Source organism: Morone saxatilis, unplaced genomic scaffold (genome assembly GCF_004916995.1).
Source record: "Morone saxatilis isolate NCDOM2014 unplaced genomic scaffold, NCSU_SB_2.0 Contig3, whole genome shotgun sequence".
In the NCBI taxonomy this organism is placed as follows: Eukaryota; Metazoa; Chordata; class Actinopteri; family Moronidae; genus Morone; species Morone saxatilis.
The window spans coordinates 12,730,683-12,758,291 of record NW_023339873.1 but is presented as its reverse complement, the minus strand read 5'-3'; the positions used below and the strand labels follow the sequence as shown (position 1 = coordinate 12,758,291).

General features: G+C 44.6%; 1 protein-coding gene across 1 annotated transcript in view; it reads left to right on the top strand.

Annotated features, from left to right (window-relative positions):
* Positions 1 to 27,609, top strand: part of mnat1 (MNAT1 component of CDK activating kinase) — a 33,443-nt gene that overhangs the window by 4,812 nt on the left and 1,022 nt on the right. The window contains exons 3-8 of the mRNA XM_035673814.1: positions 3,044 to 3,196; positions 3,582 to 3,655; positions 5,291 to 5,394; positions 5,617 to 5,757; positions 7,045 to 7,176; positions 16,427 to 16,548. Coding sequence (XP_035529707.1) covers positions 3,044 to 3,196; positions 3,582 to 3,655; positions 5,291 to 5,394; positions 5,617 to 5,757; positions 7,045 to 7,176; positions 16,427 to 16,548 — 726 coding nt within the window. The remainder of the gene's footprint in view (positions 1 to 3,043; positions 3,197 to 3,581; positions 3,656 to 5,290; positions 5,395 to 5,616; positions 5,758 to 7,044; positions 7,177 to 16,426; positions 16,549 to 27,609) is intronic.

Genomic DNA, 27,609 nt, shown 5'->3' with positions numbered 1-27,609 from the left:
CTGTCTGTCTGTCTGTCTCCCCCTATTTCCAGTCTGTATGCCAGGCGAAGCTCACCACCTCCTGGCTGTAGCTTTATATATAACAGACAGACATAAAAGTGGCGTAGATCTTCTCTTCTAAGTCTCGGCAAGATGCTAATAAGCATATTTGCCAAAATGTTGAACTTTTCATTTAAGAAAGAAGTCAACTCCAAGTTTTATGGGGCAGTGCTGTAAAAGACAGCCAATTAGCGAGCCCAAAGGTTTGTTGCCTTTGCTGCTAATGGATCCATGCTCAGGGCTTCTGTTCCACTAGATTTTGATTCAGACCGTACAGTATTCCTCCATAATATCATTACATTTTTCAGATCCCTGTTTTTATTTTGTGAAACATATTTTCCATATATACAGTATAAACTTTGGGACCTGTGTTTTGCCCTTTTTGCTACACCAAATCTAAGCTATATTATTTTGAGATCACACCAGCCTATACTATCTTCCTGTGTAAGCAATCATACCCCTTGGCCTCAGCAGTTTGACTGTGCTGCTGCAGGTACTGTAGGTCACAAGGCAGGACAGAGTGTCATAGCAGGTTTAAATTTGACACAAAGCCAGCTCTGCTCTGTCTGGACTCAGTCATTGCTCTGTGAAGATCGTCAGCTTTGTGGCAGAAACAAGTGAATCCAGCTCCTGTCTGTTTACAGTGCTGTTTTGTTTTTGCTTTTTCATGTACAAGAAGGCGAAGATGCAGGCAATGTCACCAAAGGGCGGTGGGGGGTGGCGGTGGTGTGGAGGCCTCTTTGCTGAGCCAGGACCCTGTTTACCCTCCACTTACCACCCCCTTCTTTGACCTGCTGACAGCTGCAGATGGGAAAGATAGGAGCCTGGAGCTCTGAGCAGGACAGGTGAGAGAGGGAGGAGTCAGGAGTACTCAGTCAGTGACAACAGCCCAGAGACACAGAGATAGCAAGCTGCTAGAGGTCTGTCGGCTCACTTATAGCAATACAGCGTAGCCTTGGCTACCCCTTTGATTACAAATTGCAACAGGCACACAATCCGAAATCTGTCACTTAAATAACGCACATTTCAGAAGAAAGATGGCCAATTGACTCCGAAAGTCTCCTCCCTCCCTCTTAGACGTTCACCTCTTTTGCTCTAGAGTTACACAGGATTTCCCCTTTAGAGAGTTCTGTTGTGTGGTCCATTTATGGGGCAGGGGGCAAGCTACGCCCCACTACTCGCCCTGTGTTGATGAATGGGCTCTTTGTGGGCCTGTGGAAACAAGCTGAATCCCTCCATCTACCTCCATATGGCCAGGCCTATACATCTCCTGTAGCCTGGGGCCACAGGCCTGAACATCTGCCTCTTCCAGGGTGCACTTGAGCAGGGGCTCTTCGTGCTCTGAAGCACCAACTGGACAAGGCAGATGTCTCCGTCTGTTGTTCAGCTTTCATTTTTATTTTGTGGCTTCATCTAAGCCAAGCTGAACTGACATGCTAGTCCCCTGTGATGCTTCATCAAAGTTCTGTTTGTTGTATGGGTGTGAAAGCTTGGCAGGTTGAGCTTGTTTGACCCATATCTAAGACGCTAGGCGTAAACAGCCAAACTCCATGGCTCTGCAGTTTCTCCTTTAACTGCTTTTTTGTTTTGAGTGCTGCTGATGAAGCAAAATTTCTTGCATGATGACTCCGTCATGATTGTTCTAATAGGCTCCATCCCCCAGAGAGCTTTCGTCTAGGCACCAGTGTCTCAAGCCCAGGCCTTGACTTTGGAAATAAATGACTCAACCATACCATCAATGACATATGGTAAAAAATAAGGCTTTTTCTCATCAAATTTGCTGTGTTCTATTATGAAAACTGTCAGTGCTCAACAGCAGATAGTGACATTTGGAAACCAGATGTCCATTTTTGTGACGGTGGTCACGAGCAGGAAGGTGAATTCCTGTGGAAATAAAGCTCCGCAGAGACTTAATTAAAAGAGTGTACTGTGCAAACGTTTATCCAGGCCCTCCACCCCATCAGGGGAGATTTAGGAACATTCCCATTGTCTTCACTGTCTATTCCTCACTTGAGTGTGACTGATGAGTAAACGCCTACCTGCATAAAGGTGTGATTGATGGCTAAGCTCAGGGTTGTGTCCTTAGGCAGGTCTGCTAGTTGCCATGGAGTCATGTCGCGATGTTGCATGCAGTTAACTTTCCTGTTTGAACCTGGGTTTTACCTGAAACATTATCTGAAGAGTGTCGCTGCCTTTTTGTTCAGAATTGGTCATGAGTCGAGAGGCGTGCTCTTTACTGAAGAGAATTGCGATTCATAGGCGCTTATATTAGGAACCAAAGGCCGTCTGAAAAACTCATCATGACTGTGCTGTCCTGCTACATATTTTGTCTTGGAAAGTAATCATGTCCATTAAACAGATTTACAGTAGATATTTTGATCAATAACTGCCTAGATTTCCACAGTATTTATAAATGTGGCTTAATCTTTCTGGCAGAAAAAGGGAGAAAGGTTGGATGTCGACATGCTGATGCTTTTCTAAATGTTAAATTTAAATGAAATCCTTAAGCACAAATGACAATTCATCTTAAAATTCTTAACAATAACAATAATAAAAAATTTTGATGGACCACACATTGAGTTAGTGAGCTGGATTTTATCATATTATGCAACGTGGCAGAATGACTGAGGTCTGTTGAAATAACAATAAGGCAAATGTTTTTCCAGTGCAGACAGACACTCCACTGATGGGGTGTCAGACTAATTTCCTCTTGTCTGAGAGTTGGAGGCAGCCTAATCGACATTCCAATCATAATTCCAGCCATCTTTGAGCACTTAGAGGAAATATTCATATGCCCCATTATCACCCACTACACCAATGACAACTTACAGGCATAGAAAAAAACACAAATTTGCTTTACTGTGAGGAAAATTGTATTTCAGCAACCACATATGCCCACACATGCTCACAGTGAACTCTGAAGCCTGCCTGGGAGGGTCACCTTTGGAAACACTCAACTCAGCTTGATAGTATTTTCTGTGTTGTTGTCTCCTCTCCCACACAGATGCGAAAACTGTGTGGACATGCTGTTTGTGCGTGGCTCAGGTAACTGCGTGCAGTGCGACACACCCCTGAGGAAGAGCAACTTCCGAGTGCAGCTCTTCGAAGACCCGACCGTAGATAAGGAGGTGGAGATTCGTAAGAAGGTGCTGAAGATGTGAGTGAGGGGAGACTGGGAGGGTGAGGGGTGTGGCTCTGTGTGTTTATGTGTCATCTCATGCCTCCTCCCACTTCTTAAGCCACCTTTGTCTTACTCATTACACTGTTTGTTTTGTAGACAATGAATTTCCCCAGGGGGGGCTCAAACGGGAAGGCTCTTTCCCTGCCAGGTTTTTACTTCTCAGCCCTTCCCCGCCTTCTCTCTTTCCCTCTCATCTGTTCTTTAATAGCCCCTTAATTGACATCTAATGTGTGTCTATTAGGCAGTATGCAGACAATGGTATTATAAAATGGTTGTTTTAATGGAGGCTATTAATGCCAGTGCATATTTGCTTTCATCAAGTTTTACTATTTCTATCACCACATCTGTTCTTTCTATGCAGATACAACAAGAGAGATGTTGACTTCTCCGGCCTGAGAGAATATAACGACTACCTGGAGCAAGTGGAAGACATAGGTAGGAGCACCTATGGGTAGACTTGGAGGCTTCAGGCTGAAACGGAGGACAAAAAGGGATGCTTACTGATGTAATGATTTTCTGGCTGGACAGGTTTTACAGGCATTAGTGCAAGCCAGGGGCATGGATCAGGGAATAGCTCTGCCAATGCTAACACATCTTGACTGGCAACCAAATGTGGACTTTAAGCTGGATATGGTGTGGCCAGTCTACCTCACTGCTTCTTTGTCCCAGTGACCGACTGTTGCTGCTGCAACTCCACTACGGCCCCAAAAACATTTATTTTTTGTCTTTTTTATTACTCTTTGTATTATATATTTTTAAACCACAAGGGTTTAAAAAGATCATTGGTACTCATCCACCAATGATCCACCCTGAGGTTCTTGCGCAAAGCCTAAAGGATACTTAAAGACAGCACCCACCCCAGCCACAGCCTGTTCGCTCTGCTGCCATCTGGAAAGAGGTACAGAAGCTTCCGCTGCCGTACCACCAGACTTAAGAACAGCTTCTTCCCTCAGGCTGTGAGGCTGCTTAATTCACCCTTAGCTCTCCATCATGTAAAATAGTTTTTTTTTGTGCCTTTTTTCCACTTCCACTCAATTTTACTGTATATCATTTTGTGTATATAGTTTTTGTTTTCAAAAGTAGCATTAAGGGAACTACTATGTTGTAAAAACAATAAATAACCTTGTGTTCTTATGTATTTGCAAAAATGTTCCCAAAGCTTAGAAAAGCTATTTTTTGTGTTTGTGGCATCATCACAATGTAATGTCTATGTGCTAAGTGGGACATAGAGGACAGGGCCAGAAAGAAAATGTCAAGTATCCAGTTCCTATAATACACACTATAATGGCTTTTAGCCCTTAACAGAAGGCAAAACAGCTCCTGTGGTCTAGGTCATAGGTTTGGGGCTTGGAATTTGCACCAGTGGTCTTTTAACCTTTTAAACCCTCAAAATTTGTCCATAAATTCCCCCTTAAGCAGCCTTGAAGTTTAACTTTTTTCCACAGCATATAAGTATTTTTGTATTCGCTCATTCCAGTGTGTCAATGAAATTCTACAGCATCTCCCTTAAACTGAGAGAATATTGAATTACCAGATGCCATCAAATGGAAAATCCTACATGCCTTGATTATCCATTTATACACCTTTTCTGTAATTCTTCTAGACATATATTTGTTATCTCTGGAACTCTTTGGATCTTGACTAAAATGGAAAATATTAGAATCATGGGTTTGAAAAGTGCTTGTCTTCACAACATATGACATAGGCATGGACCCACAAAAGGGTCTGTTGGGTTCTGGCCGAGGTATACTCTGTCAGAACTAGGTCGAACAATGGGTTGTTCATAGTGTTGTCATGAAAAGTGACAGAAATAGTTCAAGAAAGAGAGATGAGAGAGAAGTTAAATTCCTTGCTCCTTTCTCATCTCCACACAGCTGGCCTGAGTAAAGTCAGTGTCAATGTCAGATTGTTGGTTTTGGAAAAAAAGTTACAGAAATGATCTGACACAGCCCCCCAACCCGACATCGGAAAGGTGTGGGGGGAGGGGGTGTCCGAATCTATTCGACCATTTGACAAGCTTCTGATGGAACATATTGGCACCTAACAATGGATTGCGTCTCCTCCATGTAGTGTATAACCTGACAAACAACATTGATGTGGAGAACACCAAGCTGAGGATGGAACAATACCAGAGGGAAAACAGAGATATCATCCAGAGGAATAAGGCTAAACTTGTACGTATTTTCCCTCACATACATAATATCTTCATTAATAATGATAATTTGGTGCTAACTGGATGAAGCTTTTCTTATGGCTTACTACCCTCCTCTGAGAAGTCAGACTGTAAGGAGAAGTACATTATGGCATCACTAGGGCTGGTGAAGATTCAGCCTTGTGGTCAAAGATGCAATGTGAGTTTTTGCAACATTCCTGTTCTCTTTCCCCGAACACGTCAGACGCGAGAGCAGGAGGAGCTAGAGGAGCTGCTGTTGCTGGAGCAGCAGGGCAATGAGCAGCGGAGACTGGATGTGCTGCAGGAGGAGCAGAGGCAGCTACAGGCCAAGAGGAAGAACAAACAGGCTCTCCTGGATGAACTGGTGAGAAACACACATGTTGCATGTATGTTTATTTCTGCCATCTAGTGAAGTAAAAAGCAGTGACATTATGACAGATGTTCCATGTCTGACACACACACACACTCACACACACACACCCTCCGCCTGAGGGTTCATGGCTGTGAGATCATTAAGAGCTTATTACCAGGCATTGTGCTACTGGCTGCATTGTTCTCATTCTGTGATTCCAAAGCCTCTTGGCTCCATTGTGTTGAGCTGCGGGCTTTGGAGTGATTGTTCCTGCAGAGCGGGCTGCTGAAGGACCATCGCAGATAGCAGGCTAAGCTGTGTGTTTGTTTGTTTAAGGCACAGGGCCTGTTGACTGTAGGCAGATGAGATCAACTCCCACCCCCCCTTAGGGAACTGTCCTGAGCGCTGACATCTGTACATCCCTGTGGTCAGAAAGCTCACTGTTATTTGCGCCCAAACATACACCAACTCATACATTTTGATTCTTTGTTACTGTTTACTGAAGTAGTGGGTAACTAATCAATAAAATACATCACTGAGAACTTATAACACATATCTTGATTATTGTTCTTATCTAATATAAACACTGAATTTACATTATTCATGTGCGGTATATCTGTATATGTATGTCTATCTTGAATTTATTATTTGTTAACTATGTGATGCCATCCGAATAAAGCAAGTAAATTCACAGACCAAGTGCCTTTTCAAAATAAGTCACATAAGTGAAAGTACATTACACATTACATTTCTGCAGTTTGACCAGGAATAATTAGTGTTGGAAGCCATTAAATCGCTTTTGGTTTATTGTTAAATGTTAAGACACCTCTAGTCTGTCCTACCCTTTCTGTCCACCCTATCAAAAATGTCCTACCTCTTCAATGCACAACGTGTCCAGGCTTGTGTTCTTAGACCTCTGTGCTTGGCAACACTCCACTGGAGAAATTGAAACGTCCGACCTTGCATTTAATGGAGGTGAAGGCGGCGCAGTGCACTTGAAGCAGCGTCCCTTGCAGTGCCACAGTTTTGTTAATATGGCTTGCATCAATAATGTGGCTGCTAGCCTGAAAGCACCCTATGCTGATGGTTATCTGGTTAGACAGTGATGTCTGGGTCGGTGGGTGTCCTCATCTTTTCTTAACATATAACAGTCACAAAGGGAAAAGGCCTCAATATGTACAGGTGTCAGCTGTTTGTACTGAGCATAAAAGTTCTTAATGAAGCACTTTGTTGCATGTATGACACACACACCTAACATTAACATTCTGATAACATCCCAAATCCCATTTGTTTCTCCAGGAGCAGTCTCAACTTCCTGCAACCATCTTGCTTGCCCAACACAAGGTCCGTGCTGCCCAGCTGGAGACCCAGATAGAGCAGCAGAAACAGGCAGTCAAACCTACAAATCTGTTTTCGACTGGAATCCATATGGTGAGTGCACCACTTTAGGCATATTAGCTTTTTAACCCCGGTTCATATATACAAATTCAAAGTGACAGGCTCTCTTGCCTTTCTCAAGCCTGATGCTTGTGGGTGTGTTCAAGCCGGTAATTTACATACTCAGCTCCAAATGGACAGTTATTTTCTCTCTTTGCCACTAGACTAGCTCACATCAAAGTAGGGCATTTTCTGAGCGATTTTCCTCAATGTGTCAATTTGTTAATTATACTAATGACTTGTTAAAGATTCATCATAGAGAACAGGGATGAATGGCAGTCTGACTGGCCGTTCACACTGACAACCACTCTACATTCAAAACATGCAAGGAGCTGTGTTTCAGGTAATGCTGAGACAATTAATTACAATCAGGAAGTCCAGCTGAAGTAAAAGATCCAGTTTGAAGGTGTATAAGATGCCAAAACACTGCATGTGGGTGTGTAATATTATGAAAAATATTTAAATAAATTACATTTTATCCTTTAATTAATTATTTTATTTTTTGGAGCAGTATTTGTGAGGTAAAAGGTAAAAAATACATAGTTCACATTACGTAGTAATCTCCCAGGAATGTACAAAAACTGGGCCAGGTAAATAATTGTTTTTGCAGGATTCCTCTGCATAGGTATCACCAAGTGGCCTTATTCAAATGAATCACGGGGCTGCTTCAAATGAAAGCTCGCAGTGTAACAGGAGAGCTTGAAGAAGATATATGTAACCCCATGCAGGTTAAGGTCACATGGTTGTGTACCTCTGTCCTCTGATGGAAAGGTACATCTGATCAGTCCTTGGTAGGATTGTAGTTCAGTGCTGATTTGAACTTCATGTGGAGTGCTTGTTGACAACAGTCCAGCCCTTCAAAGGGATGTTGTTTCTCTGTGCCTGGTGCTTCTTCAGTGTGGGAACAGGCCCTCACCCCTTCAGTCATGTCATCACATTCCTCTATGCGAATAGTGGGACCCACAGAGAGAGCATGTGGGCTCAGGGCTCTGGCCACTCTGAGCTCACAGCTTTGTGCTCACCATGTCTGGAGAGACCTTCCATTTGGCTTTCGTTCAGGTTTTCAGTAGTTTATTTTCATTTTACTGTGATGAGATAGGCTGTGTCATCACCCCAACCCCATCCCCAGCAACCCTCATGAGGCATGGTTGTCTTCCCACAGTTCAGTGGTGCGTGGGAGAGATATCTGCTTAGTACTCACCTACACTCAAGGTGGAGATATGACACACCCGGGTTATAACCCAACTCCTGTCCAATCTCTGTTTGCCTATCCTGCCCATTTAAATGTGTTTTCCACTGGCATAGCTAAAAGATCTTGGTGAAAGTGATAATCAGAGACTTTACAAAAACATTAATTTACTCATTAAAGACACAACTGGCTCATCCACCACCAGTGGAAAAGCATTGAACTGATCCAAATGGAGGATGTGGTACTCTGACTCTCACCCCCGTGATATACAACATGAAGTTAAACTTGCTGATGGAGAGAGAAACAGCATGATTATGTTGGTCTTGGCTTCTTTTGTGGCTGTTTTTCCTCGCTTCTTTCTTCCCATTTCTCTTCATCCTCCCATCTCTGAGCTCCTGTTGGTGGAGCAGAGGTCTCACCATGCATCTGCTGTGTTTTGGACTGAGAGACTTGAGTCAGGGGAACGTGTGGGTTTGGATTTCCCTTCACCTCAGAGTCCATAAGAATGACTTCTGTTTGACTTGGTGGGGTTTCAGCACAGAGCGGTGGATTCCTGCAGATTGCTGGAATTCATTTATCTGCTAGGTTGTGGTCCCTTGTTCCAAGCAGGGTTTTAGTTTTTCTTCAGCAGAAATTAGGGGAGACAAATGTAAAAACACATTTCTAAAGCTGTGCCACATTTCCACAATAAGCTTTTATTCACATTTAGGTTGATATCTACTCCTGTGCAGTGACAGGGGTAGTAGTTACTGCTAAAATGTTTAGTCATTAATTGATTTGTCATTCAACAGAAAAAGTACTATTTTGATAGTCATTCATTTTAGCATATAATATGTAACGTTTCCACATTCAAATATCATAAAAATCTAGAAGTTGTGTACTTACATCATCCCAAATGATTCCAACAATGTTCAAACACAGAAATCCATACTTCAGGCACGGTACTTTCCTAACTTGCCTCTAGTTGCTGTAACTTCTTGGTAACATGGGGAAGAGTGAAAGGAAGTCGGCAAACGTGACTGGACATAACATGAATAAAACTTTAATTTACCTTGTCCGTGAACATGTTTCCTGCCCGAGTCACGTCAGATAGATTTTCATCGGCAATTGTGGAATTATTGCCTTTAATCAATAGTGACAGCTGAAGATAGACAGGGAAGGGGGAAAGAGAGCTGGGATGACACGCAGCAAAGAGCCACAGGTTGGAATCGAACCCTGGGCCGCTGCAGCGAGGACTCAGCCTTAGTACATGGCGCCAGCTCTACCAGGTCTACCTACCAATTTGGCGCCCCCAATTGTCGTTTTTAACAATGAATACAACAACTCCCATGATCCAACGCTCTTTCACAACATCATCAAACTACGTCTGTTATTGTTTTAATGTGAGAGAGACCACTAGAAACAGAAATGTTATCTTGTATGTTTAAGTCATTAATCAGAAAAAATGCCAGACATTAACTGGTTGCAGCTTCTCTTGTGAGGTTCTGATCCTTTTTTTATCATTGAAAACGGGTTATCTTAAGGTTTTTTACTGTTACTGTCAGAACAAACTATTTGACAATGTGACTTTGGGCTTTAGGTAATTGTGATGGACAGTTTTCACTAAACAAATAATAGACTACTATGTTAAAAGAAAAGATTAATGGACACTGAAAAAGCATTAGTAGAAGCCCCAGTATCCGTACTTTGTTGCAAAGGATGTACATAAAGGAAAAACAGACTGTGACAGTGATGAATGGACAAGGGGTAGATTCATGACCCTTTGTTTTTTCATGTGGATGTTTTTGGTGATGTGTAAGTTCGCCAGTCATGGAGGCAGAAATTCATTGTGTTCCTAACACCCTCCCCCCCACTCACCCACTCCCACCACCACCCACCCCACCAGCACTTCAGCCAGCTGCTTCACCCCAGGCCAAGGTGAGCCGTCACTGGTGGAATGACATATCTGCCTATCTTTGAGCCGTCCAATCCATGGAACGTGAGGATGCCAATTCTTCTTCAGCTTCCCAATGACTGTAGTCTTTATTTAAAGAGTGATCTAATGTCACATCTACTTGTGTCATGTTGTTTACTGGGAACATGCAAGGGGACATCTCAGCCATTCTGGCACTGCTCTGCCTGGGTGATTTTCCGGAGTTGGTGAAGGGGACTCCAGCCCTGATCCTGATTATTCTCGTTGCGTGTTGTTGAATGGATGCTTGAGGAAGCTAGCCGATCCTGAGGGAAAGTAGTCTCGGTCCAGGTGTGATGTGAGGTGGGATGGGCCTGGTCTTGCCTCAGGAATGGTCTGGAATCACTCACTAATCCTTCACTTTGTAGGCATTCTATTGAACCAAGACACACATACCCGTGTGCGGGTGCGTGCACACACACATAGACGCACACTCCCTTTACCCAGTCTGAGTAAACATCCTTTGAAGAATAAAGTGTCTTTCTAAAAAAAGCGACCGCCAATATCAAAAGAGACTCTCTGTGAGTGAGGGAGGGAGGCAACTATTCACTGTTTAAACAGGTTGCTTGTTGTTGTCTGACACATAAGACCAGCCCCAGTGCCAAGCCTGATGGCACTGTGTCATGGCACCTGCTCAGAGCAAAACGACATGAGTTGAATTATTTTTGGTCTAATCATTCCATGAGTAATTGAGTCTTTTTAGTTTTTGACAGTGTTTAATCCTGATTGCTTTGTTTGTAAGTTATTGTGTTTTCTTGTCAGAGAGTGTATGTGTGACGTTGGGGATTGTCCTCAGCTGCTGCAGGGTCCCATTCCTGAAAGCTGTTGACCGATGGGGAATCTCTCCACCTTGAAGCAGCTTTCAGCGCCATCTTAAATGAAAGGTCCAAGGTTCCAGCACTGCTGGAGCCCAATCCACTCCTCATAGGCGGCAGTAGCAGCTGACATACCTGACGAGGCCGGCATGGGCACCTAATGAAAGCAGGAGGCACACACGCACATAAACAAAGTGCAGCTCACTCAGACAAATGTGGGTGGAAAGTTTATCCCTAAACATAGATGTGTAGCTAGCTGAAATAACCCCTGGGTTCTCTCTGGCTTTATTCCATTCTACACTTAGGCAGTGGAATTTGACTACCATAGAAAACACTAATATAAGTACACACACTCACACACTCATGCTGTGAACTTGTTTGCTCAGGCCTGATTTACTTGGTTAAGTTGTCCTCTATAGTGACCTCTGGTCGGTAGACATGCTCTGCTTTACTTTATTCTGGAAGACTGGCCTAACCTGTTTCGCCTTGGAGGTTGACGCTACATATTCCCCCAACCCCCACTAACTCTTTCACTATCTTTAGTGTTATTTTCATTTTCTTTATTCACACTCTTGTGACAAATAGTAACAGGCACAGATATTTGTGTTGTCATTTATATATATAAATGTGTTATTGTTTGTGACGTTTGCTGGATAAAGCATTCATAAACTAATGATGGTGGATTTTATGTGGAACCCTTTTGCACTTTGGCCTTTTTTTCCTTTTTATTGGATTGCTGGCATGTATTTCGATAGCTGCAGGGACTTGGGAGAGGGGGTCAGCTCAGGGGGTAAAGAGAACCGTCAGCCCTGATTGGCACCAGCACGTGGGCATTCACACCTCTTCCCTTGCCCCTGGCTTGGCCCTGTTTAGGTTGGCCTCAGCAACCCTTGCCCACGGACAGGCCGGCCCAACCCTACAGAAAAAGGAGTTGTCAGCTTTAGGGGCTTTGCGCTGGGGCAGCTGCCACTGGTCAGGCAGTTATATTTAAACTTGTAAGGCGAGGGGAGGCACTGTGTGGGCAGCAGCTTTTACACTTGCTACTTGCTGCTCAGTGGGCAGCCCAAAGCTCTTTATCCATACAGAAGCAGTGGCAGTGCCAGGGCAGAAGGTGGAAGTGAGGGCTGAGGAAGGGATGGCACTAGGCTGGCCTCTAACTGGGCTTATTCATTTTATCCCCCTGTACCACTGTTTACCTTATCATTGTTCCTATTATCACTTTGTGCATTAGTGTCAAGGGTCTCACTGCCTCTGGAGCTCTGCTTGAGGTAGTTATGGGTCCCCAAACCCTCTGGAACCAAGCGAGTGTATGTGGTTTTTGTGTGTGTGTCTGTGGATGTAGTGGGGAGGTGCTGATGGAGATGTTAGTCTCCAAGCGACCTTGATGTGTCCTGCTGAGCTGCGAAGTCAGGAGAGATGGGGGGCACTGAAGAGTGCTGATGATGTGCAGTGTGTGTGTGTGTGTGTGTGTGTGTTAGCACGTGTTTCTGGTGGCATTCTTGGTGGTGACCCATGATTTGAGCTGTAGATTAGCCTTATGAACATCAAATTCATCCTCCTTGACTGAGTAGAACTTTCTATCTTTGACAAAAATTAAAAGTACAAATGGCAAAAGCATAGAATTAATGCTTCAAAGCATTGCAGATAATAAAATTAACAATGTTGCAGAAAAACATCTATAAAAGTGAGTTTTAAGAAGTGATTGAAAAAATCAGGCTTGTCAATACACTTTGTCAAAATGTAGGAGCACCTCTGACGAAGACCCGTTTTTAATTTAGACTTGGGTGCAGTCAATGCTATGCCTCAGGGGCAGACCTCTCAAACCTTAAAAGTAATGTGACTTTTATGATACCCCTGTCCCATAAAAGTCACACGAATATCTGCCATATCACTCTGTCAGATGGGTTAACCATGTTGCTTTCCCAGATGGTACTATGAAGATGAACAGCAGAGTTAAGAAACAGTAACGTGACAGCACATCTCGAGCCAAATTCAACCCCCCCCAGATTCGTAGAGTGCTTAACAGTTTTCCAAGCCAGCACACCTGTCCCCTCCACCATCACGAGGACAGGCACTATTGACGGCTTTACTTGACCTTTTAAAACGGTTTCACTCCAAGAAATTGAAGCTGGTATTACTAGATCACGGACCTGAGGTAGAAGTACGAGGATCACAAGACCAGGAAAAGGAGGACTTCTCCCAGAGGCGTGATGGTGATTTCCTCAAATCATCCTCCCCTGCGGTTTTATTAAGATGGATGGCCCCCAGAGTTTCATTTTAATGTCACAGGGGTATTATACGAGTCTTTAATACCAGTTATGAAACAAACGTGAAAGTGTCATGAGGGCGCACATAATGTTGTGTAGGTAGTAAGATGGGCCTCTGTGATGTTAAAAGCAGATGTTTGTCTTGGCTCTTTCAGTGGTGTTGTTCCAATGGCCCCTAGTCCCTTAGCCATTTCTGCTCTGCTGGATCTGGCTGGGGGTCCCCTCTCTCTCCCCTTCTGTTGCTTTCTTTCACCGAAGCATTTGGAAAACAACATTCATATGTTGTAATTCACACAAGCTTTTAATAGGACGTGATGAGTTCATGATTGAAAGTTTCAGCATTATTATTAGGTGGGGTGAAGGACAGAGCAAGTCTGAGAGGGCACAGCTCTGCATTAGATGGACAGCTTGTCTTGTATCAAAGCAGTTTAGGAGTACTACAAATGCTTCATTTACACATTATTTGTAAATATATTCAGAAGAGTAAAGCCTCCTCTCGTGTATGCATGTCTTATTCTGTGTTTGCTCGTGATGATGTGTCTCTGCCAGTTTTCAAGGTGCCTTTGCAGAGGAATGCAACAGAAATTTCTCTTGACTGGAGGTTGGCTCTGTTCTGTCTGTCACCTAAAAATCTGATTTACTGCCCCTTAGGTATCTGCAACTCCCAATCTGCCATTCTCTTTCTCTACCACTTCACCGTTGTAGACTTTTCTTCTTGTGCTTCTACCTCAGAGTGCGTCTCTTTGATTGGCACAGTAGGGGAGTTAAACGGTGCTGAAAGTCTGAAAGAAGATGGATGGAGAAACTGAAGGAGTGTGAAAGTGAGGGAGAGTGACTGAGTTTGGGTTGCTCGGTCTGGGTTTCATTAGCCTGTGGTGGGGCTCCACTGTGTTGGATGGATGAGACAGGATAGGGGATCACTGGCACCTTGGGGTTAAAGGTTGAATGAAAACCACAGTGAAGCGTGTCTCTCGTGTTTTTGTGTTTTTAAGGGAAAAATCCAACAATTGTGTTTAAAACTTGGCATGCATATATGAACAATTTGCTGGGTGTTTTTCTCTTATTATGATACAGTAGGTGACCAAACATGGATAAATGTCAGATTCCAGTATTCCTTACAGTCAAGGAGCAAGACCTTGAGAGATGTGATCTGATTTATTATATAAAAGGTAATGAATCAATACCTGTTATTCCAGCAACGGTAGTTAAATAATCATACGTTAATGGTGCCAAAAGACATGTTTGTGTTGTTTGTGTTTCAACTCTCACTATTTCTTCGCTGGAAAAACCCACTCTTTTAGTGTCAGTATAGTACCACCTGCGTGTGTGAACCACCGCTGAATGTAACAGGTTCAGACTTGTTCTGTTAAGGTAGTTGAAAGTCCTTGATATCAGACAGAATTGTCGAGTTATTACAGTACATTTCCTTGAGAGAATCAGTCAACTCAATAGACTGGGCTGATCTGAATGCCTGGACCCAGGCAATAAAAGACATTCTGAAAATGAGGCTTGAAACAGATTTTAAGGAAAAGCTTGGAAAAAAAGTCAATCACAAAATAAATCCTGGAATACATTGAACACTGTATATTAATGATGTATAACATTATAATAGTATTGCAAGTTTTCTTTGTGTGTCTGTGTGTGTGTGGTTATTGTTTTGTCTGTGAAACTGTCCCTACATGTTGGCCTGGTTAGGACAATTACCACCATATTGTGCTTGGCAAAGAAACTCTGCATCCATTGCTGTCTCAGTGTGCATCACTTGGTGCTTTTGTAACTTCCAGCTCAGCTTTGGTTGCTTTATTTCCCCGTGGGTGCGCTCGCATGGGCCAAAGCATGTGTGAGGGCGGGCAGTCTGAGGCCGCGGGGCACATGTTACTCGTTTAGTTTGGTTTTCATCAGCTCCCCTCTGTGTTCTGTTGTTTATACTCCCCCACTACTCTTTTCTTTGCTCTCTCCCTATCTTTTTTATCTCTCCTTTGTCTCTTAAGTTCATTTGCTACACTCTAAAATAGTCAGTGTTTGTTTAGACATCATCTTTTTAATTCCAGGTTTGTTTCCTGACTCTGGCTCGTCTTCTAAGTCTCATTACTTTAATGCTGGTGAAAACATAGCGGTCTGACGCTGTGTGGAAATTCCCCTTTGATGGCAGAGCCCCAAATCGAATAATTCTACAGTGTCCTTAAGAAGTATCATGTTTCTTACTCGATCACCATGGTCAAGAGCATTAGGAAGTGGAGTAGCCTGACTGAAATCTCAACTTTGAGTAATTTGTAATTGAAAGGGGTAGTTATAAATCAGACTACAGTTTTCAGTGCTTGACACTGCAGATCTTATGACTGTAGGAGACCCAGCAGTGTAAAATTTTGCATTTATAAGTTAACAGTCCTGAGCATTTTCCTAATTTCAGTCACGTACAGATCAACCCGGTTTTGATTGACATTGTTTTAGGTGAATCCCTGGAAAGACGATGTAAGTAACTATAACAAAGCGCTGCCTACGCACTAGTCTACCATATATAAGTTTATGTTGTTAGTTGATTTGTCTTTTGCTGGTTTCATTAACATAGCAGATAGTCATTTCTGAGCCAAAGTACACTTACTTTCTGTTATCAGGAAATACATTTCCTCATCAACCCCACCACAGTTCTCCTGTATGATGTTATGTTTGTTTCTTGATCAGATTTCCATCAGGAATAGTTGTTGAGTTGCCAAGAGCGCGCTGACCACTAAAAACATGCTCAGTCATTGTCCCAGTTAGGTTTCTCCACTAAACCAGCAGTGCCTGGGGGAAAAGTGAAAAAGTTGTCAGACAAAACCTCCATTTCCAAACCAGTCGGTCAAGAACTTGTGGTTGTTAATGCTGCGGTTTGATTGACATTAAGCCTTTTCCAAATAGTTTTTTCCGTTTGTGTCATCCTGATTATGACAAAGCCATGGTTTCCAGTGTTGCAGTGTTGCAAACTGAGACAATGAATATTATTGTCTTGTGTTAAAGGTTGTCTCTGTTTTTGTTTTTTTAGCGTCAGACGGTGTCTCTCCAGCCTGTGCCCAAGATAGAGGAAGTTCTGTACCACTACAAGCCCCTTCATGTTGAAATCTACGGACCCCCAGTGCCGGAGCTGGAGCAGCTGGGCAGACTTGGGTACAATCTTATTTACACACTCATGTCCACACTGATGTCCACATATCCATACACTAACTTACTATGACTTTTAATTTCACCTTGAGAGGAGCACAGTTGTCAGGTTGTCAGTTCTTCTCTAACCATGTCATTTGGTGCCAAGTAGGCTATAGAAACAATAGAGACTGTCAAGTTTATAAGCAGCTGTTGGTTTCCAGGGAAATTTCTGTGAAAGAACTGTTCCATATAAACATTAAGTAACTGTTATGTAGAAATACAGCTGAACTGCAATATACCAACTGTATACTATATCAATTTTCCTTATAATTGGTACCAAATAATTAAGGTCTTTCCAGGGACCTACATATCAATTTCTAGTCCTTTTCTAGTAAAACTACTTTAAAAATATTTTTAGTGATTAGTTGTCAATTAGTTGTGTAATTCTCCACATAGCTACAGTAGTGTATTGAAAGGGTTTGGTGTCAGGTTAGAAAGCTAGTAGAAAGTCTGTTTGCCGGGGAAGCCTGGCTCGTCTCACTTGACTCTCCTCTAATTTAACTGGGAGAGTGAAAGCAAATCAGGAGGAAGAGGGCTGGGAAAAAGAGAGAGAGGGAGGGAGAGAGGGAGTAACAACCATCACCCTGCCACAAGCCGCCACAGTGCCTCTGCAGGAGCGTCCATTAACACACACAGGAAGTGCTTTCCCCCGACGGCCCCTTTGGGCCAATCAATCCACGACGCCATTGGTCCAGTCCTCACCGAATGTAAGCGATCCATCAGACAGCACAGCGCCCAGCCATCTGCACTGCAACTGGCTGGCACTAACGCCTGCCCACACACCGAGAACGGCCTGCTTTTATTGGGTGACAGGAGCAAAACAGGGTCATATTCTTTTTGGGCGAGCACATCGACTTTCAGCACTGCTTTACCCTGACAATAACCTTCATTTGGCTGAGATATGCGGATTTGAACATAATGTCAGCATGTTTAGCGTAAGAGATTTCTTGTTTACTCTTCTTTATTCTTCAGATAAAAGTTGCCATTGACTTTTGTTGTACAATCACATTTACCTAATTACCTGGAAAATCACCTACTTAAGGTGAAACGTTTTCCTCAAAGGATTGCAGGAGAGTTTAAGCAGAATAACTGGTACTTATTTACATTATGTATTCAGTGAAGTGCTGAGGTCCTACTTCTTTTGGCCAGGCTGATCAATATGCAGATGAAACACATCTCACAATTTTTGCCGCATGCTGGAGCTCAGAGGAGGGAGGAAGGGGGGGGGCAGTGTCAGCAGTTCAGGGGTCCAGGAGGACCAATGCTGGAGTAGAAGGGCTCTGCCACAGAGATAAATGAGGTTCAGTTCAGTGAGGAACACCAGTCCCACTGGTGCAGGCCGCAGGCAGCGACACAGACAGGCCCCTTCAGACAAACCACAACTCCCAAGATGCAATGTGCTGTTAAGTAAAAGCAAGGAATAGTGCTGACACTTCTGCGCAGTTGGCAGTTTGTGATTCAGCCAAGGTTTTGTGCATGCAAGCTCAGATATACATAGATGATCAAGCTCGCACAAACACATGCATACAGACGGTGTCCCTTAAACCTGCTGTACATTTTGTGTCATACACACTCACACTCACCCCCGTTATTGCAGTCCTAGCATTTTGACCACAATGGAACGTGTGTGATGTGGTAAATATTCACAAGTGTGTGTGCAAAGGAGAGAAGGCAGACAGCGTTGAGAGAGTGAAAAGTGAGTCCCCTGTGTAGAGCGTTGGACTACAGCTCCAGTCCTATGACCTGTGAAGGGAATATGCTTGAACGTGTGAGGAGATATGGATGTGCCTGAGTGTGGATGAGGTGAAAGGGGCTGTGAGGGGGCAGGTACTTATTTTAAAACACGGCTGTTTGTCTTGGTCAAGGCCCACGGTGACAGCAGCACCACTGGTGATTTGTCTTGGACATAGCCATCAAGTGAGACTGGAGAGTTCAGTTCACACACCCCCTCCCTGGTGGCCCCAGGGGCCTCTGGGGCTTGTCTCTTGCACAGGATGTCCAGTCAACACAGGACTGACTGGAGCCATGCCTTTTCATTTCAACTCCCTCTTTTCTTGTGTGCCGCTCGCCTTCTCCCTCTGTCTCAGTGTCTGTGTCTTTTTCGCCTTGTCCCTTTGCCCCCCAAAAAACCGCAGGAGTGCTGCACGGCTGCCAGGAAAAAGAAGGGCCACGCCTCTTTCACTGTCTCTCCCTCTCTGTCAGCTGTACCTGAATAAATATGGGCTGAGCTGAGCTCTTATATTAAAGACAGCTGCCTCAATACTGGAGCAGAGTAAAGGCTGCATGTTCAGGCAACAGGGGCCTCCAAAAGTGCCCATTCAGCTTCCACCTCAACATCTAACCCCCTTTACACACACACACACACATACATAACCGAATTCTCCTCCCCTGATGTGCATAGGTGCGTATGATTTGCCACAGAGGATAAGACCCCGACTGTGTGAGGTTTCTATAATGGCAGAATAGTGCTGTCCATCTCATTGACTGGCACATACCCATAACCATGCGTGAGCTGTAAGAATTATGAGTAGACTATGAATTTAACATTACAGCCTGTACTCCAAATGTCCTGCCATGGCTCCTTGCTTTTATGTTGAACAGTAAAAGCCTTTAATAAACAAAATCAAAGTAGAAGTAAATACTGCTTTGGAGACACAAACAGAAACATATGATGTTTACGTTGACATGGCTGCGATATGAATCCCAGCACACAGAGACCGAAGCGGTAACTGTTTTAACTCACGCCTCCTCACGCCGACCCTGCGCCTGCTGATGGACATAACCTAAACGCAAGCACTTGCATACATCAAAAATGCACAGCATCAATGAAGTAATGCCTGCAATATACTTAAAACAGGTCTGTATTTAGGCACATGAGCTCATGTAGACACACACTGAAAACCTGAAAGAAAACTATACGTTCTATTTTTGTTTTCGTTTGTGTGTGTGTGTAGATGAGCATCTGGGTCTCAGTTTGTTCTCTATAAGAATACTATTTAAGCTTGAACTGCGTAGGCGATGAAAGACTGACTGGGATCTTGGACAAGGACAAATCATATGGGGGGAAAAATAGGGGAAAGAGAAATTGGCTGCGGAGCGTTGAAAAATTCGACTCAAACCTCAAGTGCTGACAATGAACGCTAGCCAGAACAGTTGTTTGTGTTGGCATGATCGCCCTGAAATTAGCCCATCTCTCTCTGACAGAGGTTGCTCAATGCTCTTAGCCAAATGCCAGTGTGTATAATATTATGAAGTTTTGCCTCCTCCCCCACTCGCATTGCTTTCTATAATTGGTGGAAAAAGTGAGGTTTTCTGTTGGGAGCGCTTGTCAAGCATCGTCTCTTGTCGGTGGGGTGAAGGGGAGCAGCTGAATGAGTAGAGTGTTTAGTCTGGAGCTCCTCTCCTGGGGAGGCATTTCTCTGCATGAGGAAGTATTCCTCAGAGCACTTTCTCTCACCAATACGGACTACTAGTGACTAGCTGAAGGGTTAAATACCGATGGGTCACTTTCTGTGACCTTCATTCATAAATACAGAGGACAACCATGTTTTCATCCACTGGAAACTGTCTTTATTTAAATAGCTCAGTCTTTTTATGGACATATATACATACACATGGACACATTGAAATAATACATTAATCACTTTGCACACACACACATACACTAGCTATGTTTAACGTGTACTTAAAGGACGCCTGCTCACTGTTCTGGTTGGGAGCCAGAGGTTAATGGGTCTCTGAGTGATGCTCTCCTCTTGCCTCTGTTCTTTAGTTTTCCAAGCATCCCTTGGCGTCTGCGTGTTTATGTGAATGGTGTGTGTATCTGTTTGTTTGTTTGTTTGTGTGTTGGCTTATACTGCATGTTAAGTGCTTTGGTGGGAGGGAGATATCCAGAATAGTCAGTGGTGCCATCACAGCACCCTCAGTTCCTGGCAGCCAGCTTTGCTAGCCTCTCCCTGCCTGGTTGGCTTGACTCCAGGTCTGAGCTCTCCATCTTTCCAGCTCTGGCCTAGCTGGCCAAGAGCACTACCAGTGACCCCGGATTTGGCTCTGGGAGTTAGCAGGACCACTAAACATGGTCCATAGAGTACTCTTGAATCCATTTCTGCCATCACTAAATTAGAGTATATGAGGTTTAAATTGCATACAAATCATTCTTTCCTTCCCCTGCTTTCCCCTCTCACTCTGTGATGAAAGTGCAAGTCAGCCATGATATTCTTCTTTCTCACTCAATATGCAGAGAACAGCCGCTCCAGAGGAATCTCTAGAAAAATGAGCATGAATAGCTTTTCCATGTATCCCAGGTCCTCTGATCCCTGCAGGGCACATATCCATCTGATGGGCCTGACGGGCCTAGAAGGGCTGGGGGGCGGAGGGATCAGAGGTCACTGACCACGGGGGACCTGAGGTGCAGCACCGGGATGTCAGAGTGCTGAGACTGACTGGAGCAGAGTGATGGCACCTTGGAGAGACGGGTCTCGTATTCTTGGCCTCAAATAGTCATGCACTCATGCACTCTCTCTCACACAAACACAGCTTTGATGCTTAAGTTATGAGCTGGAGACTGAGGCGCCGGTTAGCATGACCTCAGATGAACTCCCTCAAGAGCAGTAGTCTTTGATCTGCTTTTACTACTATTAGATAATGTCTCAAAGCACATATTTTTGCTCTCATTCAGCCAATTAAAATATTCAGTGACGTTGCCAAATGGTGCTATTTATGGGAAAATTGTTTATTTGGCTCTTGCATAACAGTAGGGCTTTCCCTCAAATACTTTGGGGTTGCCACCATAACCAAGACCTAAAGCTGAACTTGGTTTCTCAGATATCTGATATCCTCTATTCTTCCACACTACACAGTCATTGCCTGTGCCAGTGTCTTGTGTTATTAGATCCAGCAAGGCCAGTAACTATAGACTTCAATGCAGTGCTTCTTTGACCATATAAGTGTTTCCATAGTTTAGATCTAGAAGCTTGACTGCAGCCGTGGGGCTCACAGATTTAAGATTTGCATAGCCAAAAGAGAGTGCAGGCATTATGAAAGTGAGGAGGTTCAAGTCCAGCTATTTGACTTGCAAACCTGTCTATGTCAACTGAATGCCTCATCTTTATTCACAGCATATAGCCACCACCTTGCTTTAATACTCAGCTTCTTGTACTGTAGGTGCTTACTCTCCTCGTTACTAACTAGATCAGAAACAGAGTGGAGCGCGGCCACTGTCCGATTCTCCACCAGCCCCCACCCAGGCCATTATCCCGTCTGCCTCAGTAAACAGACCATTAACAGACAGAGCTGGTGGAGGCCAGATCACTATTGTTTTCCCTCTCATAGATCTGTGCAAATATTGATCTTCTCTTGAAGTATGAGTCAAAATAAGCACACACTGTAGTCGACTCGAGGCTTTTTACTTGTGGGTGAGTCATTTCTGACCCAAAGAGCGGGCGGAAACAGAGGGAGCTTTACTGAATGACCGAGCGGGAGAAACATTTGTATTGTGTGTATTCTGGTCATCTGAAGAGGTCTGCTTTTAGTATTATTGTTTTCCCTCTGTGGGCTCTGTGCCAGACAGTCCAGCAGTCTCCTCCCAAGATGAACCCAGGCTGGGCGAAACCAAGCCACTGTCAGTGAAGGAGACACCAGCGGGTAGGGAACTCCGCTTCTTGCCTCCAGGTTTATTTGTGTCATAGCCTAGAAGGGACGGGGTCAAAACCCAACGGAGGGTGAGATGATGTCTCCTGGCTATTTTAGCACATACTGATCTGTGTAGAGGTTTGCAAAGCAACCGCACACAGTCCAGGGTTGCATGCTTTGATTTTGAGTCTGTTGGTACTCATAACTATGTGGACACTCAGTTGGAGTGTGTGTTTTTTACACAAACACTAACAGACCTGATCTCCCTGCCTCTCCTCTGCTCTTCACCCCTGGGGCAAAGGGCCCGGCAATGTACAGGGGGATTAGCTGGCTCATTTTCCCCTCTTAAGAGCTAGAGAAAGAAAACAAACTCCCGTCATGTGGGGCTTGGCTGTGGAGACTTGCCACGCACACCTCATGGTAGGAGGTACTTCTCCACTATGATGCATGAATTATCACCCTCCCCCCGCTGTATCTTTCCCAACCTTTTTGCTTTCCTCCATCCCCCCTTCTTTGCTACTTTCCCATCTTTCTCTCTAATTGAAATCCTCTTTGCCTCTCCCTATCGCTCGAGGTGCTTCAGTAACTGATACCTGTGAAGGCGAACCCCCCTCTCCCTTGGGAAAACTCTATTCTTTCTCTCTGTATCGGTGCTCTATTCCCAAAATGTTACATCTAACTGTCAAGGCTCCTTTGCTGTGTGTATGGGTGTGCCTTGTGCTAGCAGCCATTCATTGAACAGCATATGTCCTTCCATTGTTTACGGCCCCATTTGGTTAACGATGACACTGATGTCATGCCATTATCCTCCCTCTCCAGTCTGGTTTCCCCCCCTTCTTCTTCCTCTAAGCTCTCCAGGGGGCAGAGTTATCAAGTGGCAGCTCAGGAGACGAAAGAAAGATGCTCTCTGTATCAAGTGGCTAGCGGGGTGTGTGATGCCTCTCCAAGCCCCAGGGCTGCTGTGGTTATATGTGAAGCTAGTGGCACAGCCAGTCAGCCAGCCTCTACTGCCCCCATCAGGTTAGACTAAAGAGGTGCAGGTCCAAGTCACAAGACATCCCTGGATGAATAGTGACAGGTGACGCTTGGACCAGGAAGTGAAGTTGGGCACAATAGGCCTTTATCTTAGGTATCTCTACAATGCTGTCTGTCATAGACACAAAACAAGTTTACCTCTTAATAATTATCACTGATACCAAGAAGCTGACTTCTTGAGAACAACTTACAGATTGTCAGTCACGCCACGTGAGAATGTATTTCTATAAGCGTTAATGTCAAGTGTCACCCAAAGCTTCTGTTAACACTCTAAACATGTTCTCCCCTTAACTAAGTGTTAGCGATACCCACCTCCCCTCTCCTCCTCTCTTTAGGGATGCGGAGCCTGTCGGTGGTGATGATAAGGCACATGATAATGGATAAGGGGTCTGTAGGCTCGTGAGGATATGATGTAACCGCACTGAGCCCCCCTTAGATTCACTCACAGTACAACTTGAGATAATCTGGTGGACAGTGGGTAGGCTAATGGCTGAGGATCTGTCTCACACACTCGCACGTCCCAGAGGAAGCTGCATTCAATGGAAAAGAGTGTGACCTTTGATCCGTGGTGATGAAAGACCGCTGTTGACAGATATAGTATACCTGTGAGAGCCCTCTGTGTTTGGGTTGTCTGCGGGGGTTTTGTTTCTGGACTGCAGCCTGGACCAATTCACACGTTCTTCACTGGTAAAATTCTGCTCTATCGGTTTGCTGTCGGTATCGAAACAGCTTTGCCCTTAAATAAACATGTATTCACACACGTGAATTGTGTAGACACACATGGGGGCATAAGCACACATCGCACATCCACACAATGCGCTCAGTGTGCTGTGTCTCTCACAGGGGTACATTTTCTCTCAGGGTAGAGTGTAGGAAGGAGGGGCAGATGGGGAGCAGTGCTGTGAGTGAAACCGGAGCTGCCTGAGGAATGCAGGGGGTGTTTTTGGAGGACTGGAGTGGAGTTTGGGGGGTGAAGGGGGGTTGACTTGAGGGGTAGGATGGGTGATTAGGGGGTGACAGCTGAGTGCTGACCCCTCTATAATGACAAATCATCTGGCAGGTGTGTGGCTCTGCACCCCCCCCCTCCCTCCTCCAGCCCCCATCATTTCCAGGCCAGGAATCCTCAACCGCTGCCGGAGCAGAGCGCTAAAGGAAGACTTCCGGACATTCACACAGCCATCCAGCAGCCTCATGACTGGCCTTTCAGTAGTATGGGGCAGCCTCTGTTCAGATATAGCCTGCCCTGTGTAAGCTGCACTCTTACTGCACTCAACCCACCAGCTCCTTCGCTTTAATAAACATAGCTAATGAGGCTTCAGTCCTTGAAGCGGTCTCAGGTAGGGTAGGTTGTATTGATTCATCTTTGAAGATGTCATTTTTTCCTTCCAGTGTTGATTCAACAGAATACAGAGTTTATCTTTCCAACTGCCTGAAAGTCAGCGTACCCTGTTTGGGTCATGAATCATGCTGACGACAAGCTGAATCCAAAGCGCCTCTCATCATCCTTTGTAAAATAAAAACAAATGCTGACACTGGATCAGTGAGGGTGCTGTGAAAGCGGACAGGTGCCAAGCTGAGGCCGGGCCTCAGGTCAGTGCTTTGAAGAAAAAAATGTAAAAGCAGCCTGAGTTCAGAATTTATGGATTCTCTCAGAAACTCCTATCGATTCAGATATTGCCTCATGTTTTCTGTCCCATTGAAGGATCCAGTTTAGCTTCTTTGAACTTGCTGTATGGTAAACCGGAATGTGAAGTCTTTGTTTAAAAGCAGCCAAACCACATACAGTAATTGTACAGTAAGGGTTGTTTAAGACTGATTCAGATTGCTCCACTGTCCTCTGCGTCTGCTCTGTGGTTTGTATGTTGATTAAGTGTCTGCTTGCTGAAATAGCCATTGTAGCATTACAGGCCTCTTTTCTTTTCCATCAAGCTTGGGCTTCCACAGCTCCTCTTAATCCAATTCCAGCCAACACATGGAGTCTAGACAAGAGGCCCAAAGCAGCCTGAACCTCCGAGTGATATCTGCTGTTTTTCCTTTGGAGTCCCAGCCTCACAGCTATTTTCCCTGAAGAACCCAAACACCCTCCGTTCCGCAGCAGGATCGCCGATCCAAACACAAAGAGGAGCCACACATTCTCAGCTGGAAATCACGCAGAACCCGCCGGAACATTACGCCACTTATCTTTTCACTTTGAATTAGAGATGGGGCTGCGCTGTGTTTTCCAGGCAGCCGGAGTGGGGAATAGTTTCAGGGTCCCGTCAGGAAAAACTCTGACCGTTATTAGCATTAGCAGGAGACATTGCCCAGGTATTCAGAGTTCCAGACCCGAGTGGAAAAATGCTGTTAGCGCTGAACAGTTTTGATCCAACTGCACATGGGTTTTTTTTTTTTTAAAGATAAGGGTAATAGCACATGGTAAGAGTAGAGGTTGAAAAATAATGCAAGCACTTCTTCTACTTCCTCTATTGTGCTTTTGAGAATACAATAAAAAAAAAAATCACATTTGCACACATGCTGCTGTTGATTCCAAATGAATATTACAGCGATTCATCTACATTGTTTATAGTGAAGGAAGAGACAAACATATATCACTCCTTTTGAGTGTGTATACTAATGGAAAACCCCTGTCATATTTCCTTGTGGCGATGGCAGTCTGACACGCACACTGTCATACTATGTCATTCAGTTGTCTTCATCACCTGCACTCGTCTTTTCCCACTCCCCCCAAGCGACATAATGGGCCAGTCCAAAGTGACCCATATTTACCCAATAATATGAGGCTTTGAAAAGACCCATATCAAGTTGCAGCTAATGCTCCAGTGGGGCCCGGAGAGTGAAAGATGTTACCGGCCGAAACGGCTTGGATTTCAGGGCCCTGCGAACAAAAGGCAGTCCAGTCCTCAGAGAGAAAGGGAGAAAGAGGGGATGGGGGGCGGAGGGCGTGGAGAGTGAGTGCACACAGTGAAACAGTAGCGTCACAGGGGTTCGAAGCGTCTGTTTCAGAGGGGGAATAGTGTGTGTGTGTGTGTGTGTGTGTGTGTGTGTGTGTGTGTTTTGTTTCACGATTAAAGGCAGTGTAAAGAGTCTGCCTGTTTTTGGAGGCAAGGGTGCTGCACATGTTTAATGCATTTCATGTCGTTGCATGTCTTAGGTGTTGTCAGTCCACTCTTAATGTTTCAGCATCGTCATGTACAGTCATGTGCAAAGAGTCGAGTTCATCGTTCAGCTTCATGAACATCTATAGCCGGTCACGTATATGTATGCGGCCAGCCTTTACAGGAAGATGCGGATACAGCCGCTGAGTTAATGGAGCAGAACTGAACTAACCTCGGGTGTTAGGGGTGAGCAGAGGGCAGACAGGGTTGGTTTAAGAGAAGAGGGTTTGTGATGATGATACCCAAAGGTGATTTCAACTCATATCCTCCCTCCTCTTTCTACTTCCCACCCCACCCCCCATCTACACCACTCACCCTCTTCCTCCCTCTCCTTCATGTTCTCTTTTTGCTCTCTTGCTCTCTCTCTCTCTCTCTCTCTCTCTCTCCTTAGGGGCAGGCAGGTATAAAGTTACACAGAGCTCTCAGCTTTCTTGGAAGGAATGACCACATGAGTAGCTTGGGGATTAGATTAGCAGGAAGAGCAGACTTAGCCAGGCTGTAAATAGCCCACTTTTTTCACCATTAAAAAGGCCCAGTACAATATAATCAATAGATAGCACTCATCTGATGCAGGAAGCCATATGAGAAGACCTCCCTCAAGTGCTCTGAAGGACAGGCTACAGCAGCTTGCGCCTAATGAAGTTATTATTAATCACTGGGCCTCCTGTTTTGAACTTGTGTGTTGTTTCTCTAGTGGGTGATGAGTGGTCTTTGTGTGCAAGACCTGATTGACATCTCTAGCTGCTCCTCTTCTCACTTTCACTGTCTGTTGTAAGACAAGCCAAGGTCATCCTGCGTGATATTCATGAATGTTTGACTTTGTGTTTATGTCACCGTCATGCTAGCGAATATGTTTCAACTTTTATTTTCTGTGAAGGTTTTATTGCGTTAGGAACAAAGCACCTCGTAGAATCATAAAACACCAAAGCAAAATATGATCATTTCAGCGTGTAGTCTCACCAACACCTTTTCCTCCCCGTCCATCTCTCATTCACACACACGCCTCAACTCTCTGTCTCTGAGTCTCCCCACAGGTGTTAGGTTACTCTGTAAAGCAGCTTGAATGGGCACAGAAATCACAGAGGGCTGTCTGTGCTCTTGATTTCCGTTTCACTTTGAAGTTTTCCCAGCTCACAGGAACAGGGGCCACAAAGCCAGACTCGTGTGAGGGCTTTAGCCCTGCCAGGACTATGAGTTCTGCAAG